Below are 18,851 nucleotides of genomic sequence, written 5' to 3' on the forward strand. Positions count from 1 at the left end.
ACACATTTAAAACTAACCTGGCGAGAGGTTTAGTTTCAGTTTTGTTTTCATCCATAACTACAATTTTACTTCCAAAGGTGTCTTAATAAACATTTAAAGAAATTATTTTTTAATTATAAAAATGGAAACATCTGACAAAAAGCAGTATATAGTTGCAGTGAGTAAGCATGAATGCTTTAGTAATTAAAACCATTCTTTACTTTTTGAAATATGTTTATCAGAAAACTCGACATTTGCAGAAAGTTTCGGAATTTGAGTTTCTCTAGTACTAAGTGGCTTTATCCCTGTTTGCTATGTGCTTTTTGCTCCTTCTAAGTATAAAGGGAGGAGGGTCATAAATTGTGTGCTGTCTATAATTTATGACAAAGTAATACCACCTATGACTTAAAACAAATGTAATAAATTAGCAAACGTTAGTATTTGTATGACGTCATGGCAAACTTAGAATCTTGAAGAGTGCCATTGTATTTTTCTGTTAGTAATATAAATGGTTTGAAACACATCTGTTGGTTTTTGCACATGATAAAGGATATGTGGCTACTAGAAAAATATCAAAAAGCCCTGGAAGAACAGAAAGAAAAAAACAGGAAAAAAAAATTAAAGAGATGCAATATGTTTAAATTAAAAACATAACATGTCTATGAAATTTTCATGCTTAAATGGTTTTTACATCTAAATTTTTTGCGTTTTTAATTTTAGAGGGTGTCCTATGGTGGTTTTAAGCAATGTCTTATAGATTGTAGCAGTGGGGTCAAAATTTTAAAAAATACCAAATAGTGTTAAAACCGGTTTCTTATATGAAAAACGTGCTGGACGTAAATAAGACAGTGAATTGCATTGTAAGAATACAAAACTAATTTTTTTTTCTATTGATTTTAGGCGGTTGTCTTGCACAGACAAAACCCCTTGCTATACCAAAATAAATAGGATATACACACTTTTTGTATCAGAACATTTTTGTTGCAGTCTTAGGATTCTTAAAAAATCCTTTAACCCTTAAACAATAATTTTTAAAGCGACCCTAAATATTTTGATTAAAAATGTAAAAATATGCAATGACATAAAACGGAAAATTTAATTGAACGAATAAGAAATAGGCTATTCAATAGAAGAGTCAATGTGTAACTTAATTTCAAAATATAAAATTTGGGTACATTTAATATTGTTGCTTTAACGCCATTTTTTCGATAAAAATGTTGTCAAAATTAATATTTTAGTTTACTCAAATTCTCCCTCTTAAAAAAAATTTACTATCTGGTGATCGAATTTTTTAGCATATTTTTAAAATGTATGAAACGATGATTCTTAGAAAACTAATTCTCTCAAAAAGTAAAAAAAAAAAAACAATTATTCGAACAGTTTGGCACAGGATTTTAGTGTGACTTGATTTTCTTTTACCTAATAGCTAATCCTGCTGCGCCAGAAGCCCCTCCAGAGGGAGGTGAGAAAGATTTAGGAACTAAAACAGAACTGAAAGAGGAGACCAGTGACCCCCCAACACCTGCAGAGGTATCGAAAAAAGGACAAAAGAAGGACCCAGAGTCACCCTCACCGACGAAAAAGGGTAAAGTGTTGTAAATCTAAATTTATATTGTGATATAATATTTTTCCTTTTGAATTACTGTTTACTTTATTTTTCACGAAACTGCTTTGTAAGAAACTATTACTGGAAAAAATTAAGAAACTCTATCTCTCCTGAGTAACTGTGAGGAACCTTTCAAACTGAATGTATTCACCACGAATAAGTGACACATTATGCTAAAGTGACTTTATTTCACATGACGTCTTTTAACCTATGTATTGTGCTTATGACGAAGATGACAAGGCAGAACTTCAGCTGAGTTAGCGTATGTTGTCACCCTTTATTTATGTGCATTTATCGACTTTGCAGCTCAGAATTTGTGTGACTTTATATCTACGAACATTTTATACCAAAAAATAAAAGATCTCTCTGCCTTTGTAAAGAATGTCTTGAGGCTTTTTATAAATTCAGTGTTGTTACAATTAAGAAGCAATGCATCTATTTCTGAAAATGCATTTACATATTTAGGTAAAGGCAAGGGAAAAAAAGAAGGAGGACAAACACCTACTAAGAAGAAGAAGGAAAGTGCTTCATCAAAGAGGTCTTCATCCACAAAATCAAGTTCACAATCACTACGTAAGAATGTTTAATTATTAAAGATGAATGAATTATCTAGTGTTACATTAAACAGTCTGTCTCTCCCTCCATCTGTTAACTTTAACAGAGTTACATTTTTTGTTTGTGGATTAACAGCTATTGGTAAAAAGTAGAAGTATATTTTGTAATCATCGATTTGAAATCAAAGATTTATCCATGTAAAGTTCTGCAATTATTTTTAAAGCAGATACAATATGAATTTTTTTTTCTTCATTCATTTTTTGCATGCTCAGGTAAAACTGAGAGTCGTGTTGAAGAAGTCGTTATTACCATTGAGGAACCTGTCGAACCACCTTCTCCTGAACCAGGTGATGACGACTGGGTGTATGTGGAACAGCCCATCGACGAGGTAGCACGGTTACAATTCTGTTTTTGTGTAATGAAGTGAGTAAGGAATCTTAAGAACACTTAGGATAAGACTTTGCTTTTTACGCTGTCTTTCTTTGTTACATTACAGGAGTTTGTTCAACTGCTTTTAAATAATTGGGACATAGTAGAAGAAACCTACATTGCTTCGTGTAAACACACGTTTAGAAAGATTCGACATGAGAACGAGGCTATTTACAGATATTTTTACACCACTAGGTAAAAAGTGTTTTGTTAACATGGGTGACATTTTTAAAAAATCCCAATTTATTTTTGTTGTGATAAAATGAATGAATGAATGAATGAAATAATGTATTTCATAGAAAAAACTTTGTCGAGTTTCTGCAAAGACCAGACGAGAAGCAAATATATGTTTCACAGTGGCAAAAGGTAGTTTTTGAGTTCCATTTTTTTTCAAAGGATATTTTTTTCTTTGAGTTTTAAGTTCCTCGAAGGATAAGGGAGTCATTTTTAAAAATTTCTTTAATTGATTTCTTGAACTTTCTTGGATCTTTAATTTTGCCAAAATTTAAATGTCGTGCATGTGCGAGTATTATCACTTTTTAAAAAAAGCTTATACTCCATTATTCTTAGCCTACTCGAAGGGCAAAGATAACTTTGTGTGAGTGATTACTTCGATTATAAAATACTCCCATAATGTAACTAGTTAAAATGCTAAAGACCTTTTTCTTGATGTGCGTGGTAACTTCATAAGCCACTTCGACTTTGTAACTAACCTGGAACAACTGTTTTTATATACTTGTATATTCCAAATCATGTTTAACTGATATGTTAAATTGTAATATCTCTTTCAATGTCAGGAATACAACGATTTTCCCCATGATATGAGAAGTGACGAAAATGCTAAAGCAGAACTTCACCAGAGAGTTGATGTGAGTTTTTTTCATTTGCTTTTATCCATTTCACAAAATATGTACATATATTTTAAAATTGATTAGGAATCAAAATATGGATAGATGATTTGATATTAGGCAAATACAATTAAAATTTATTAGAAGGAATTTGTTTCTGGGATTTAACACGGAACCCTGAAGAATGTTATCTTCTTTGGATTAAGGGGAATTAAGAGTTAAGGGGAGCCTTAAAGGGATGAGAAGAAAAGAGGGAAAACACGAAAAGTTACGAATTTTCAGTTTCAGAGTTTTCAAGAAATCTTTGCAAAGCAGCCTCCACATAAAGTTTCATTTCGGGTGTTAAATGAAAATCCCAATTCAGGGTGTGTACAAATTAAAGGAAATTTATCTATTTTTCCTTCGACTTTCCCTTCTAACCGTTATTTTGACTGGATAGCAATTTGCAATGTCAACTTGATGTTTCGTGTAGGATTTATGTGACGTGCTGTGGGACATTTGTGACAGTCGAAAAGAAGATGCAGAAAGTGAGCGAAACACAATCATGACAGAAGGATGGTTGGAAGACCATCTTGGACTGCTCGCAAACCATTACATATCCTTGGTACAGATGGAGATTGATCGATATCAACAGACATGTAAAATGGTTAGAGATTATTACGTAGCTATGGAGGATAGAGATGACGCGCAAAAAGGTAGGCATGAAGGTCGGTCTCTAATAACATAACAGTCACACAACAGTTTTACAACAATGACTGTTGCCATTTCATTGGAAACACATGTTATCCAACAAATGTCGTAGAGAATATTTTGTAGAAAATATTTTGAATCTCTGCGATTTTTGCACGACATTTACTGACTTTAATGGAACCGTACTTTATATTGAAGGTGCTCCTGTAGCTATTCAATAAAATACAAGACAAAGTTTAGAATGATCCCCACCCTTCGTATCTTAAACAATCCTTAGAGTGAATAGGGGTCGCTTGTAAAATTGGTCGACAAAATTAAGTGCAAATAATAATTGTGACAAAGGAAAACATATTTTATTATTTAGTGATATTTCGCTGATAAGGTTCTTAGTCCACAACATCAGTTTCGCTCGGTTTTTACTGAGCTTTTTTGGTAGGATAGCTACAACTACCTCGAATAACTTTTGAACAGCTTAAGCTATATTGATGGCATTTGCAGGAATAAAATAGAGCTTAAGAAACGGATTGATGTTGATAAAAATTTACTGACGTCATCATCTTTGTTGAGAACACATTTTCGCGGTTACCACTCAATTGGGCAAAACACGTGTGGCACACATATTGAGGGGTGGAAATGTTTAGTGGGTGTTATAAATTTGAAATAAAATCATTTCCATGAAAGTTAATGGTATTAGTTTTAATTTAGGAAGACATAAAAACACTTTTCTCAGCATTTTATGGGCAAAGATGCGAAGCTTCATTGTAGTGCATATTGAAACAAAATCGGTATAAAATTATAGTCGGTATAAAAAAATTATGGTAAAAATAAGTTGAGTTAAATTTATTAGTTTGTAGAAAAATAAAAGAGTCAAAAATTAGTTTTGCTAGAAAGGATTTTTTTCAATTTTTAGCTGACTTTTTAAATTTGAGTTTGTTAGAAATCAAATTTTGGGCAAAATACTGTTTTCCGAGTGTTTTGAGTAGCAATAACGATATCTGCGTGTCAAAGAATTAAAATGCAATTTTAAGTATCTTTTCTTGTAGTAAAACTTCTATCAGATGGTGAGCCACAATTTAGCAGAATTCCATTGATTGACATACCAGCTACATTACCTCCCTCACCAAACGAACCAGAGTTGACAGAGACATCGTCTTCACAGCTATCTGTAACTGCATCAACCACGACGAAACCTACACTAAAGACACCTGAGCCTTCTGCAGAGGAAAAGAAAGGAAGGTATAACCTGTTAAATTTGTGGAGTATTAAGGGTTTTGCTGTAAAGCATTGTTTTTCGGAAGTAGGGGTCCTGGTGTAAATCTTGCTTTAGGGGTTGTAATAGTCTCTAAAAAGTACAGCTAGCATAATTAATTTGACAATGATTTGGACTGTGTTCCAAGAGTTTTTTTTGGTAAATAGTTTCCAAAAAAGAACAATTTAGACCTTTTTTCTTTTCTTTAACTGTTAAGAGAGTATCTTTAAGTCAATTAAACCCAATGTTGAAAATTCAGACTATAATTTTTGTTTTTGTCATTACCGTTAGAATCCCACTTATTTCGAGACAGCCTTCACCTGGCGATCTTTCTCCAACACGAATGGAAAAGAAAAGAAGCTCGTCGAGAAAAGAAAAAGGAAGTGCAGAGAACATGGAGAGTCCACTGCCTCCTTCAGATCAAGATGAAAAAGTAAGCACAATTATTTTTTTATTATTTCTAAAAATTTAAATCGAAAAGAATATGTGATAAGGTATTTAAGACACCTAATTTGGACGCGGAAAAACTGAAATCACATTAATATATGTCTATATTTTGTGCTACATAATTTTCTATGTTTATTTTTCTGTATTTATTTTTCTATATTTATTTTCCGATGTCTATTTTTTTCAGCTCCTTTACGATGCAGTTTTACATGCTTTTCATGTCATCGAAGCACAGGTATGCAATACGTTCACATGTTTTGCTTGACGAGTTTTTTTACTAATACATATCCGTAATGACTAAAAGAACTCCAATCCTTCCTTCCTTTAGTCCTTCCTTCCTTTAGCCCTTTCTTCCGTTATTTCTTCTGCTCTTTCTTCCGCCCTTTCTTCCGCTCTTTCTTCCGCCCTTCCTTCCTTTCTTCCGCTCGTTCTTCCGCTCTTTCCCCTTTCTTTTGTGAAATTTATGTAATGGCTTTATTGAACAAAATATTTCGTATATAACTGTGTGGTACAGAAGTTTTTATGTTAGCACAGTAGTCGACTTTAGGTACAGTTAAAATCGCCTAGTTAGTATGTATCATTATTCCTATAAATGAACATGAGTCACTCCGCTAACTTGTTTCTAAAAATGCAGCACACGTCCTCAGATACACTCCTACCTTCTGGGCCGACCAAAAAATAAATAATTACCTGTTTGTGACACTGTGTGGACAGCGTCTATTTTGATTTTAGGTAGCTTCTGATATAGCTGACGATGAAGCAGAAGCAAGCTTGAAGGCTGACAAAACCAACAATGAATTGACAAAAATTGCTTCAAAGGACAAAAAGGGCAAAAAGCTTGATAAAGAGCGGAAAAGTCCTTCGAAAGTGTCGAAAACGCCAGTGCGAGCACCGACACCAGGTTTCGTATTGTATCGCGTAGTATTGCATTGTATCGTATTGTATTGTATTGTATCGCATTGTATCGCATTGTATCGTGTTTAATCGTGCATAAAACGGTTTTTTACCAAACTTTTTTTAAAAAACAACACTAGACTAAAGTTCTTGTAATATCAAGCAGATGATACGAAGTAATGCTTCTAGCCTCAATTTTTCAAAGAAATTTAGTTAAGGATGTGAATCTAAAATTCAAACTTTTGCATCTAATAAACTTTCTCAAAATCCGTATTTATTTCTCGATCAATACCAGTTGTTGCCAAAAAAGAACTTAGTGCCCAATCTCTATGTTGTTCTACTTCACAATGCTAATTCAGTATAAAAGTTTCTCTCGTATAAAAAACATGTTCCGTTTGCACTGTCGTTTCTTTTTCGAAACTTATTGTATAGCTCTCGTAACTTATCGCAGCTTCTGAAACAAATTTTAGAATTTCTCGCAACTTATCGCAGCTTCTGAAACAAATTTTAGAATTTCTCGAAAATTACCGCACTTCTCAACGATTAACGTACCTTTCTCAAAAATAATTGCACTTTCTCGAAAGAAATTACTGTACCTTATCAAGAATTATCGTACGTTCTTGAAAATTGCCACACCTTTATCGAAAATTCTTTTTGACAGATATATCACATTTATTGATGACAATTTTTACTGTCGTTTTATCAACTTTTTAGCTCAAATTGCAAGCCCGCTTGACATTATGAGCGAAGAAGAATTGCAACGACAGATGATGCGCGAGAAGATGAGAAAAGAATATAAAACTATCGTACGAGTAGAAGGTAAGTGAATAAATTTGTGTTCTGTTTGCTGGTGTTGTATTGTTTCTTTTTATTCAGTCTGCCAGGGTCGAAGTTAGAAAGTAAGTTACAAAAATATCCACGTTCAGTGGTTTAGTTCTGGTCCTAACTTCGGTAACTTTTAAAAATCCGGAAGTTCCATTGACTAGTTTCAATTTGATTGATAGTTATAGTTTTTGAGATCAGATTGGCCTTTCCTTGTGGAACAATGCGTGAATTTTCGCAACGTTCTCCCCACCCCCCTGCTTAAAGTTAAAATGAACGTTAGGTCAGCGTACATTTTTAATTACCTGCAAGTGTGATACTTTTATGTCATTTTTTCTTCGATATTGCTTTTTCTTAGAAAAAGTTTCTTTTTGAGAGGCATAAATTCTTAAAGCCTATTTCTTTAAGTAAGATTTTCATCTTGTGCTTTTCGTGTTTTGGAGGCAGGTATAAGTAGCGTATTGCTTTGTGTTTTACAGGTACAGGTTTGAAGTCGCGCGTGGAATCGATTAGAACACATGGCGGTATGGTTATTAAAAAACTAAAGGTATGTGAAAAAAATAGTTTCAATTTAAACGCATCTGGATTCGACCATGTTCTTCTTAAGAAAAAACAGACGTCTCTCGTTGTTCCTTTATTGGCTAGAACGCTGTAATGTTTAGGAGAAAACTCAAGCAACCTACACTGACATGGACAATTGGTTGGGAAAAAGATTTTTGGAAGAAATGGAGAGGTAGACATGCTTTGTTTATTTTTAGTGTGAAAAAGTTTAACTTATGTGATTTAATAAAAAGGGATTTCGGAGTGAAAATTTTCGAGTAATATTCTCGAGTGAGAATTTTCGAGTGGAATGTCTACCAGCCACCCAAAAAATATTGAGCGACAAAAGTTTTGCTTCTTTATATCTACAAGTGTGTGAACACATAAAATCAAGAGCAGCTACTTCCTTGGAAGGTAGTTATCCGAAAGGAGATTAAAGAATTTCCTAGTCTCCTCGTTGACATAGATGATTGCATGTCCTTTTATAAGAACATTCTGAATAGTCAAGTACCGTAAGCTCTAGTTTATTAATGTGTTTCTGTTGCCATGACAATGCGGTAATTATTATGAGGACTAGTTGTTAACCCGCGGTATGATCTGCAGGCTCGCTGTCAGCAAATTATTCACTCTGCAGTTTTGTTTTCTTTTCATAAGTTTCTTGGTCTATCTTTTTTAAACCTGCTTCCAATAAAAAATGAAATTATTATTAATTTTTGTTTTTAGCATTTCCAAAATGGCTGACGTGATTCGGCAAAACATCGAAAATGAATGCCAATTGCAAGATGCTGTCATATTGGAAGATAAAGAGTTTTTCATTGACGACGTAAGTTGCACTATATCGAGACTTGTAGTCAGCCTCCTTTTCCGTTTATTGACCCGTTATCCGTTTTTTAATCCGCATTTAAATTATGATTATTGTTCTTCGTTTACTTCTCAGGACCTGCATGTATTTAAAACTCCGCCTCCACCACCCATCCTATCTCCCAGAGAAGAAAGCCAGCCCGATATATTTACATGTGTGCAGTTACAAGGTCTTAGCAAGCATGTATGTATCGTTGTTTTGCGGCATACGTTACATGCGTGACGTCAATGAGTGGATATGTATCTAGCGAGTAAATTTATAACATAGCGGTATCCTGACCCTTTTATGATACTGTCGCTAAAAACTTTGCCTGTAGCACTTCGGAGAAAATGAGTCAAGTGAGATCTGTTTTTTATCAGGACCTTTTTCACGATTGTCTCTTTTTATGTTTATTGTTTGTTTTTTTAGTTTAAAGAAATAGCGCCATCTGGTTTGGTAAATATTAAAGCCTTCGTGAATGTTGTAACAGATATGACTGCGTCAACGGTGAGTTCAAACATTCACTTATTTTATCGTGTTTCTTTGTTTACTTTGATAAGGATATTTTGGATCCGCGAAAGCTAATTTCCGCCGAACGTGTATCTTCTTATCTTCTTTTGTCCTCGAAACTAAATGCCGTAAAAATGTCTCCTTGAAGTAGTACTAATTGGCGGGACATGTCCGCGCGGTTCTTTGTGCATGTCTCCTTGCTGGAGAAAGTTGCCGTTGCGTTGAGATTTCCCGATTTCGTTTTTAACCAAAGTGGATCCAGGCATGTTTTAATTTTTGGCGTAAATCCTTAGCACCAGTGTTTATTAAAGGGGGCGTTAATGTAGGGCGGATACGGCGTGCTTACGGAATCAATAAACAATTAGCAGTTTTAACCATTCTTGTGGAGTCTTATGTGCATATTTATTATGAAAACGTGTAATATATATTTGAATTTTAGGCTTGTTTGGAAACCGTTCCCGAACGATGGTTGAATATCACTCCAACACAGGTGAAAGATAAGAATAGCTCTCGCCATAGTGGATGAATTGTGTGAAGAGCTTATAATACTTTTAAAATTATTTACAGTTGTCTCGTATTTTAAATAGCTAAGCGTTAACCTTTATCGCATAAAGGAAGTTTGCACCGTCTAAGAGCTGGAGTTCATTTAAATTTGATTTTTCATGATTGTTTCCTTCGTAACAATCACATTCTGATGACGTTTGTTTAGGGTATTTCAATTTTTATTTTAAGTTGGGAACGATAACATCAGAGCTAACGATTAACAATGAATACATTAACTGGAAAGAATTCATGGTTTATCTGTCTGTTCCATACCCTATACCCTCAGCAAATGATTTGAGAAATGCTGTGACGGGGTATCAATCAGCTGATCCAACTTCTTCTGGTGTCATTACTGATACAGACTATCAACAGGTAGTTAGCAAGCACTTATGCCTGGATCTGCTCAAACACTCTAATGCAATGTTCTCAATTTTACAGGAGACTGTGACACTCCTTTTCACTCGTACTAGAGTTTTTTCGGCTTAAAAAGATTTTATTATCCCAAACATAAATTTCTTGACCTGAAGTATCTATCTGGGCTAAAAGTGGTTTTCATCTTAAAATCCGATTTGAGAAATACTTGACCCGGTTTAGTATGTTTTTAACGTAATTACTTTAAATCCGATTTGAAAAATACTTGACCCGGTTTAGTATGTTTTATGACGTAATTACTTGAAACCTGATTTAATATATACGTGACCCGGTTTAGAATGTTTTTTAAATTGCTTGAAGTCCGATTTAAAGAAATACATGACCCGAATTAGTATGTTTTATAAAGTGATTACTGTATATAGATTCCGATTTGGTTGGAAGAACAAGGTGAACATCTGGAAGAGAAATACGACAGAGCGAAGAATCTTAAACAGGTATTCGTTTCACGGATCTCATGCCACTGTGGAGTCCGGAGAGTTATGCATTCATCAGGGAATTGTCCTTAGTGTGCAATCATTATGTTTTGGTATCAGTGATAAGTTCTAGAATTCACTTTACGTAACAATTTTTATGGACGGTTTATTTAATTTAAAACGTTTTATCAGGTTAGAAACTTTGGATATGTCAACAGATTTTTCCAAGAAAGGGCTGAAAATAATGAATTATTCACTAATATTTTGTCGTGCCTAAAAGGTTCATTTTATATTGAGTAAATGCATATTTTAGATTTTCTTCGAAATCTTCTCATTCGAAACATGTGAAGGAGATCTACTCAACTACAAAGACATGGTAAGTGAAATTTCCATTTCACGCCGCCGTGTGTCATCATAACAAGACAACCGCTGGATTTTCTTAACTTTAAACCTTTCGTTGTAAAAAAAAGTTTGTTAAATCCAGGTGTGTTTAGAATGCTCTTTCTATGTCGATAGCCAAGTAAAATTGTTTTACACGAGGATTGGGAATTTCTTGAAACTGCTCATAGCTTGTATGACCATGATTGTAAAAACTTTTGACAGCATGTGAGGCCACAGTTTACCTCAATACTTTTAATATTTTAGCTGCTTTATTTCGTGACGAGTGATGATGCACTGGATGGTTTGTTGACTGCTTTAAGTATTGTGTCCGGGCTAACTCTACCAGATGCTCACTTACTAAGAGGATTATCTTCTGACAGTCAGGTTAGTATAGACAACAAGAAGCTATGTTTTGTAGTATTGGCCTTAAAAACTCAGGAAAATCTTGTAAATCACATTTTAACGAGAAAAGATTGCATCTAAAGGGTATACTTAAGACATAAGCAGATAAGTTTGACTTTTAAATTTGATATATTTAAATAACAAATATGTCGGGGAAAACGAGTCAATCGCTTGATCATCCGACCTTTCTGTACACGAGTGAAATAAAACACCACACCTTGTCCAGCTGCACCACTGTCCCTACTTTTGGTAACTTCATAAGATTATTCTCCCACACTTCTTTACAGGAAGGACATTTCCGTTTCGAAGCATGTCTAAGTAAAACAATATGAGAATAAACACAGATATTCGTATATCAAGGAGAGAGGTCATAAAGTAAGGGAAGCTCTTACATATTTGTGAAGTTAGTAGCTGCACAATACTTGTGAATCTTGATACCGCAATTAATACACATGTCGCCCTGGTGTGAAAAGAAACACATACGTGAAAAATACAAAATATATAGAGGCATTTTAAAGAAACATATTAAATTTTGCATTCTGTTGATATGAAAATTTTTATTTGGCTAATTCGCGAATCCTTTAAAAACCTCCCTGTAAGCTATGTTAAAAGTTTAGTAAAAAAAAATATTTTGCTCCAAATTTTCCAAAATATATCCTACTATGTTTACGTTTAAAAATTTAAATATCTGAAAATAACGCCATTCATTCCTGCAACATTTCTGCACTAAGCAGTATAGAAAATATTTCCTTGAACATTTCCGTCTAGTTAATTTTCTTCCCATCGATAGAAATGTTTGACATTTTAATATTGCGTTCCTTTGGAAAAATTATCACAACAAAACCTTGAAGAACAGCCAAGGAGAAAAACCGTCTTGGAAACCTTAAAAGTGTTTAAAATTTGACAGCCAGTTAATATCACGAAGAATATGCCTTTACAACTAAGGCTTTGCTGAGTGATTCAATCCGTGAGAATTGACAAAGGACATACCGATATGACAAAATCGTGACATAGAGTACATTCGTTTATGTGATCTTTAAATTTCATTTTTAAGTACTGGCCCAATTCAATGACAGCTCTCGCTCCCAGTGATATTTTGCCATGATGCTGAAACAGATAAATAAAATTTGAAATTATGTAGTAATAAAATATTAACGAAGCTTGATGATGTCCACAAAAAATTTTTTTTAAATACTGGCTGTAATCCTTTGGTAACACTTTTTAGGGCGTGTTCCGTTTATGCGATATATGTTCATAAAACTCTCTTTCACAAAACTCCTAGAAAACCAGTCACACAATATCTTTACTACCTTACATGTTTAAAACAACCAGAATAATTTTTTAGATTTTGTTACACTTCACCTATTTCATCAAACTTTGATTTGTGACACACAACACTAATTTTCTCTCTTTATTTTATCTTCTAAAAAACCAACAATCCATTTAAAAAAAATCCAAACATTACCTCGACAAGCCATCTCTCTGATGAAAGCTGACTCAAAATTTCCTTAAAAAAAACAAACGAAAAAATATTTACAGGTTGTTAACAAAATAAAAACATTTTATAGAGGTGAAATCACTTTACCTCTGCTGCGTGTGTCGTTATTCGTTTGGTTAAATCATGACCAGCATTGATTAAATCGATTGAAGACACTACACCTTCATCAGATAGCACAATAAGCTCAATCTAGGTAAAAGAAATTGTATTTCCATACCCATAACTTTTTTGTGATAAATTTTCGCGAGAAATAAATTTCGCGGTTGAGCTCATCCGCGAAAATCGAGCATTTCGCGGATGAGTAATATTCTAATATTTTGCAGGGACTTAATTCCGCACTTCGACATTTTTGACTATTTTTTTAGGCTGGCAAAATTAGCTCTCCGTTAAAAACAACCAGAAATTTCCAAAAAAAAATGATCTAACAAAAGTAGATTTTTTTTTTGTAATCGATGACTAGAGAAAAGCTTGTGGAATGGACATTTCGACCATGGAAATATTCTCATATAAATTTCGTGAATTGAACAATTAATTAAAAATTTCGTGGGGACTTAAGTTTGCGGATTAGGCCAAAAGCCGCGAAATCCGCGAAATTTAATCCCTGCGAAAATTTATCCCAAGATACCAAACTTTGAATGATCGTTAAAAAATAAATAGCTATGCTGTACTTTTTAAGAAAATAATGATTATATAACAGTGATGGCATAATATTATAAAAACTTTCAAATATTTAACAACAATGTTGGTCTTTAAATTACTCGCTTAAAATGTTATCTTAGGCTTAAAGTTGAATCAGTTTCTCTTTTACAAACTCAATTTTTGTTTATACTTCTCTTGCCAGTTGGCTATCTTTTTGGGAAGACCGAATTCACCTGCTTGCTTCTTTAAGCTATTACACTACTTAAAATCAAACTTTAGTTTCCATAACATAGAACAAGAAATGTTTTTATAAAACGTCTGAAATGTTAAAATGTCTTTAATAATTCCTGCTTTGCCTCCTTTTAATTTACCCAATCAGACTGGGCTGTTTCTTAATCGTTTTGAGAAGGATTTAGGTGCCCCGTTATTTACGATTGGGCAAGTATCAATTCCCTCGTAAATGTTGTCTGGTTAATTATAATAAACAAACTAAAATTGAACTTTTCTTGTAAACACAAATGCCTTTAAAGTTGCCAAAGTAAAAGCAAAAAAATATAGCATTAAAATTTCTGCGCTTTAAAGAGTGAAAACAGTTTCTTCTTTTATTGTGGCAGAATATTTTGCAATATTTGGTAAAAGTGTTTTGGCAATAATTTACTTAAAGGGAACCCGAGGTACAAAATGATGTTGGACTTATATTATAGAGCTTAAAAAGTTAGCTAACAAGTCTTTTTAAATTTTTTAAAAAGCTCTTTTCGTTCTCAAGATATTCACATTTAAACAATTTCAGATTTAATTATGCTGCATGAATTATGATGTCATATTTCAGTAATAGTAAATTTGGACATTTTCTTTCATCAGTAAACTTAGACCTGTTAAGGGGTGTGCATTCAAACTTTATCAATGCATAAATATTATAAAGGTTAATTGATAACATAATTTTTTTTGCAAAAAATGGCACTTGTTTGCTCGTCCCAGGCCTCTTATTTTATATGTTCACTATATGTTCACTCACAAAATTTTAGAAATTGTAGAAATTAGACAAAAGGCTGACTTCATGATAATTGCTCACCACTTTCTTTATGTAATCAATTTCTTGTGGCAAAAAATTTGTTGCAAGCTTCGAATGTTCATCTTCATAGCAATTAACCTAAAATAAAATTATCAGTTTTAACAACACTAATGCTACAATTTAAAAAGTTAAAATTCCTGAAAGATTTGCGATGTGGTAATACTGCGGACTTTTACTTGAGACAGAACAACACGTGAAAATTTACAAGTATATTTCAGGTGTTATCTACTTTTAGATGTTCTGCATTGGTAATCTGTATTGGTGAGTTTAGCATTCTGTATGCAATGTCAACAACACAACTGAACCATATTACATGTTTCTGTGGGTAAGTGTGTTCACAAGCTATTCTAGCAGTTGTAATAATTATTAGACATGAAATATATATACTAGTTGTTTTCTTGGAGGTTTTTCAAGAATCCCGTAACCCTAACTGGGAATCATAAATCAAAAACATTTTAAGGGGATTTGTGCAGGTGTAAAGTTTTTGCACAATTTTCCTAGCGAATTGTAGAAATTGTGAAATTTTGTAACTGCACGGTTTAACACCTCCAAAGTAGCATTCTCAAAGAATGATGCTATTATGAATATATACTAAATATATATAAATTTGCTTTCAGATGAAAAGAATTCATTCTGGAAACATAGCCCAGAATACACTCGCTTGTTAATGACATGATAATATTTATATTATTCAATCACAATGAATGCCGCCTAATATTTTTATAGGATAAATCTCCCCAAACATCCCCTTCCAAAAAAAAATCAATAAATCAATTTTATATTTATAGTTTTTTTATTTGACAGTGTTTGGTTTCAAAAAGTAATCAAAAAAATTTTGATATTACTTACCAGTGCATAAAACATTTCTCCAGATTCTTCAGCTCTTCCTTGTCTTAACTCCATCAAAAGTGGTTCTAATTTCTTGTTTATAGTTTTAACAAAACTAAAAAACTCGTCTGGAGGAGTGTCAACTATAACAATAAAACATAAACCGAAATACAAAAAATGGTCTTTTAAAATTTGACTTTATAAAATTAAATCAGGTAAATTACATGTCACAGCACCTTCTAATACACTGCTTGTTTTTTTGCCAGAAGGTGACCATAAAAAATTTAAAACTAAATTTTAAGACATTCCAGATTTTTGTTCTGGACATTTTTTAGTACCAGTGGTTAGCTTGTAGAAAATTTTACAGGTTCACCCGTCATAAATATCCCAAACATTTATGTACGCATCCTTATATCACGAAGCAACATTTATTTGGCTTTTATATTTTGAACCAATTATGTCTATTGTAGGAGAAAAATGTAAGTTGCTAGGAAAAAACAACTAATCATGGAAATAATTCCCAGGAATTACGGAATTTCAAAAAAAGATTATACACTTAGTTTGTAAAGTTCTTTCTGAGAAAAGTCTTCCTGTAAGCTTTGTAAATAGTTTTATGCACCTAAAAAAAATGCATGAATTTAGCGCAGCATGATTACTAGGGCATCATTCCAGAACATCATGAAAAGGTTGTTGAAACTTCAGGGTTTTCCAGGACTAACTTATTCCAGGAATTATATACCTATTTTCTAGCTAGAGGTTGGATATTGTTTTGTCAATGAGCCCCTTCTCAAGAAGGAGATAAACTCCTAATATCCTGATTCGAATTATATTAAAGCTTTTTGTAAGTCCATTGAGCTAAATTTAAAAGTTAATTAAATTCTTTTTTGTAGGTTGTCATATAGGCATTCACATTATTTTCTTTATTGATTTTGGAGAAAAGGTAATTTTTTCAGGAATTTTCAGGTCCAAACTTTATAAGAAAACCATTCCCTTATCTTTGTATCTGTATTATACATTGTGAATTTTTACAAAACTTTGCTTGAAAGCTAAATAGTTGATACACAAAAATAAATTTTAGTTCAAACATATGGTAAATAAGCTGTAGGCGCACCTTCAACTTGCTCTCCCACTTTCAAATATAACTGCAAAGCGTCATCAGTTAACATTAACTTTCTGGAAATAAAAATTTGTAGGAATAGCCGATGTGCATCATTGTAGTTCTCCATAATCTATACCTTGCATAAATACTGTTTCTTTGATCTAAAAAATCTAAAAAGATGGGGCTGGTTCAGCACTCAAATAATAAAATTAAGGGGTTACAAATTGAGATCCTTAATCTATTTTGCCATATTAAAATAGTTCATGCCATGCGACAGCAGATAGCATTTTTATAACTACAATTTTATAAACTCAGATGACTTTGGTGTATAGTCCATAATGAAGGTATTAAGTCTAATTAGTTGTTTTTAATACAGAGTTATGGTCTGTTAAATGTTAAAAATAGCGTGTACATTTGAGATTGTAAACTGATCTCAGCTTTTCTATGCTGTGTTATTAAAAAAAATAAGAGAACAGAGCAGGTGCGGATTCAGGGTTAGTCAGATAAGTCGCGTGACTAAGTGTAAATTTGACGAAAAATGTTAGCCAAGCAAAGATGTTGACGATCCAGGTGTTGCAAACGGAGGGCGTTAAAAAATCAGATTGTAATTTTTTTACGGCGAAAAGCCATGGTTCACAGCCCTCTCCAATTCGCCTATAGCGATGTTGACGTCAAAGTTGTGACGTCGCTACCATATAGACTGAGAGGGTTGCAAATTATAGCTTACAGATTTTGACTGATTCATTTTGACTAATCAGTCACTTAGTCAGTCAAAAATCAAATAGCTATGGCCCGCAACCCTCCCCATCTCACCTAAGGGGCCTGTGACGTCAAAATCGTGACGTAATTTTCACACTCTATGCGTAGTCCAACAATGTGGCCCGCAGCCAGCGAAGGAAATTTAGGTTCCGTACTGCGTGGTTACTGATAACCTGTTAGGCTATAGTTTTAACTCCCATCCGTCAGGATTAGTCAAAGACTCACGCCTTTTGGCTTGGATTCTTTCCGTACTATCATGGCTGCAGCAGATATGTTGGCGCGGGTGCTTACTGATTTAAAGTGTGATAATTTTGAATCTGTTCGTAAAATGCAAAAAGAACTTTTAGAAAGTGTTTATTCTCGAGCATTTTTGTTGTCTGGGGATATTTATCCCTTGGTTGGTAAAAGTCTTCATCGGAATTCAGGTCCAGATATATACCTTCCATCTGAGGCGAGGTGTGAAGATAAAGGAATTATTGCTTTAAGGTGAGAAGTATGTTTTTTACTCTCCAACACACCTCGCATTTATTTAAAGGTTTTCAGTATATCTGCTACGAAAAGCTAGTTGGGGAGAGCTTTATACAACAGACTATTAAAACCAAATACAAAAAAATTTAATTAGCTAATAGCTAGGGCTAATACACCTTTACAATAATTCGGAAAAAATAACACTCCATCGCAGCTTATTTTGCAATCAGAGAAGGTAAACATTACACTTTTATAAGAGTTTGTTAAGGAGAAAACACGTGATTTCGTGATAACTTTTCTTGCCACGTTTTGTTTTTAATGAAAAGTACACATAAGTTGTATCATTATTAACGTTTCCTGAAAATTTGAAAGAAATTGATACGACGGAAGTTAACAAACTGGAGAAAACACGCTTTCGTCTCTAACAAACTCTCATAAAAACACGAGTTTTACCTCTATTTTTCCGATATTGTAAAACGATGGGGAGCCGTAGGAACGCATGTACAATTGAATTATCGTAAAGGTGTATTGTTTTTGTAATATGAGCTTTGAACAGAATTTTCAGCATTGCGGAGGAATTCTTTCTCAATTAATATTTGTGTTGTTATTAGAAGCAAGAACTTGACATCTGGAAAAGTAAGGTTGGTGATGAAAATAAACAACTCTTCGAATGGCTATTAAGAAACAAAGTTTGTTGAGTAAAAGGTCATGGTAAAATATATTATTTTTAGATCCAATCCATCAGGAGACTGTCTATACAGCTCAGCATCAATGGTATTGGTATAGGTGATAATTCTCTTGTTGATGATTTGAGAATCTTGACATCCGTAGAACTTTTCTTGCATCCTTCCTTTTATTCCAATCATCCTTGTTTTCAATTTGCTTTTAAAGACCAAAAGGCAAATAT

At 33.3% G+C, this 18,851-nt stretch overlaps 2 protein-coding genes across 2 annotated transcripts in view; one reads left to right on the forward strand and one right to left on the reverse strand.

Annotated features, from left to right (window-relative positions):
- The window catches only part of LOC130629655 (sperm flagellar protein 2-like), a 26,601-nt gene extending 14,917 nt beyond the window's left edge, over window positions 1-11,684 (forward strand). Inside the window, exons 34-55 of the mRNA XM_057442935.1 lie at window positions 1,406-1,564; window positions 2,051-2,158; window positions 2,413-2,528; window positions 2,637-2,764; window positions 2,869-2,935; window positions 3,367-3,438; window positions 3,890-4,112; window positions 5,151-5,343; window positions 5,648-5,789; window positions 5,991-6,038; window positions 6,536-6,704; window positions 7,412-7,516; window positions 7,999-8,066; window positions 8,182-8,252; window positions 8,783-8,882; window positions 8,997-9,104; window positions 9,330-9,407; window positions 9,850-9,900; window positions 10,143-10,325; window positions 10,748-10,819; window positions 11,112-11,174; window positions 11,444-11,684. Coding sequence (XP_057298918.1) covers window positions 1,406-1,564; window positions 2,051-2,158; window positions 2,413-2,528; window positions 2,637-2,764; window positions 2,869-2,935; window positions 3,367-3,438; window positions 3,890-4,112; window positions 5,151-5,343; window positions 5,648-5,789; window positions 5,991-6,038; window positions 6,536-6,704; window positions 7,412-7,516; window positions 7,999-8,066; window positions 8,182-8,252; window positions 8,783-8,882; window positions 8,997-9,104; window positions 9,330-9,407; window positions 9,850-9,900; window positions 10,143-10,325; window positions 10,748-10,819; window positions 11,112-11,174; window positions 11,444-11,662 — 2,543 coding nt within the window. The 3' untranslated portion in view covers window positions 11,663-11,684. The remainder of the gene's footprint in view (window positions 1-1,405; window positions 1,565-2,050; window positions 2,159-2,412; window positions 2,529-2,636; window positions 2,765-2,868; window positions 2,936-3,366; window positions 3,439-3,889; window positions 4,113-5,150; window positions 5,344-5,647; window positions 5,790-5,990; window positions 6,039-6,535; window positions 6,705-7,411; window positions 7,517-7,998; window positions 8,067-8,181; window positions 8,253-8,782; window positions 8,883-8,996; window positions 9,105-9,329; window positions 9,408-9,849; window positions 9,901-10,142; window positions 10,326-10,747; window positions 10,820-11,111; window positions 11,175-11,443) is intronic.
- Window positions 11,661-16,909, reverse strand: LOC130629656 (non-structural maintenance of chromosomes element 1 homolog). The gene is made up of 8 exons (XM_057442936.1): window positions 16,730-16,909; window positions 15,640-15,761; window positions 14,791-14,868; window positions 13,167-13,268; window positions 13,047-13,088; window positions 12,572-12,688; window positions 11,974-12,041; window positions 11,661-11,895 (listed from the first exon to the last, which is right to left on the reverse strand). The coding sequence occupies exons 1-8, from the start codon at window positions 16,842-16,844 to the stop codon at window positions 11,757-11,759; spliced, it is 783 nt and encodes a 260-aa protein (XP_057298919.1). The 5' UTR covers window positions 16,845-16,909; the 3' UTR covers window positions 11,661-11,756.
- Window positions 16,910-18,851: the final 1,942 nt, after the last annotated feature.

Source organism: Hydractinia symbiolongicarpus, chromosome 2 (genome assembly GCF_029227915.1).
Source record: "Hydractinia symbiolongicarpus strain clone_291-10 chromosome 2, HSymV2.1, whole genome shotgun sequence".
Lineage (NCBI taxonomy): Eukaryota > Metazoa > Cnidaria > Hydrozoa > Anthoathecata > Hydractiniidae > Hydractinia > Hydractinia symbiolongicarpus.

Excerpts from the sequence above, each read along its gene's own strand:
- LOC130629656 (XM_057442936.1), bottom strand. The coding sequence starts at position 16,844 with ATGGAGAACTACAATGATGCACATCGGCTATTCCTACAAATTTTTATT. Across the intron at positions 13,269-14,790 it reads TTGATTACATAAAGAAAGTG|ATTGAGCTTATTGTGCTATC; the intron begins GTGAGCAATTAT and ends TCTTTTACCTAG. Across the intron at positions 11,896-11,973 it reads GCTACTAACTTCACAAATAT|ACATGCTTCGAAACGGAAAT; the intron begins GTAAGAGCTTCC and ends TGTTTTACTTAG.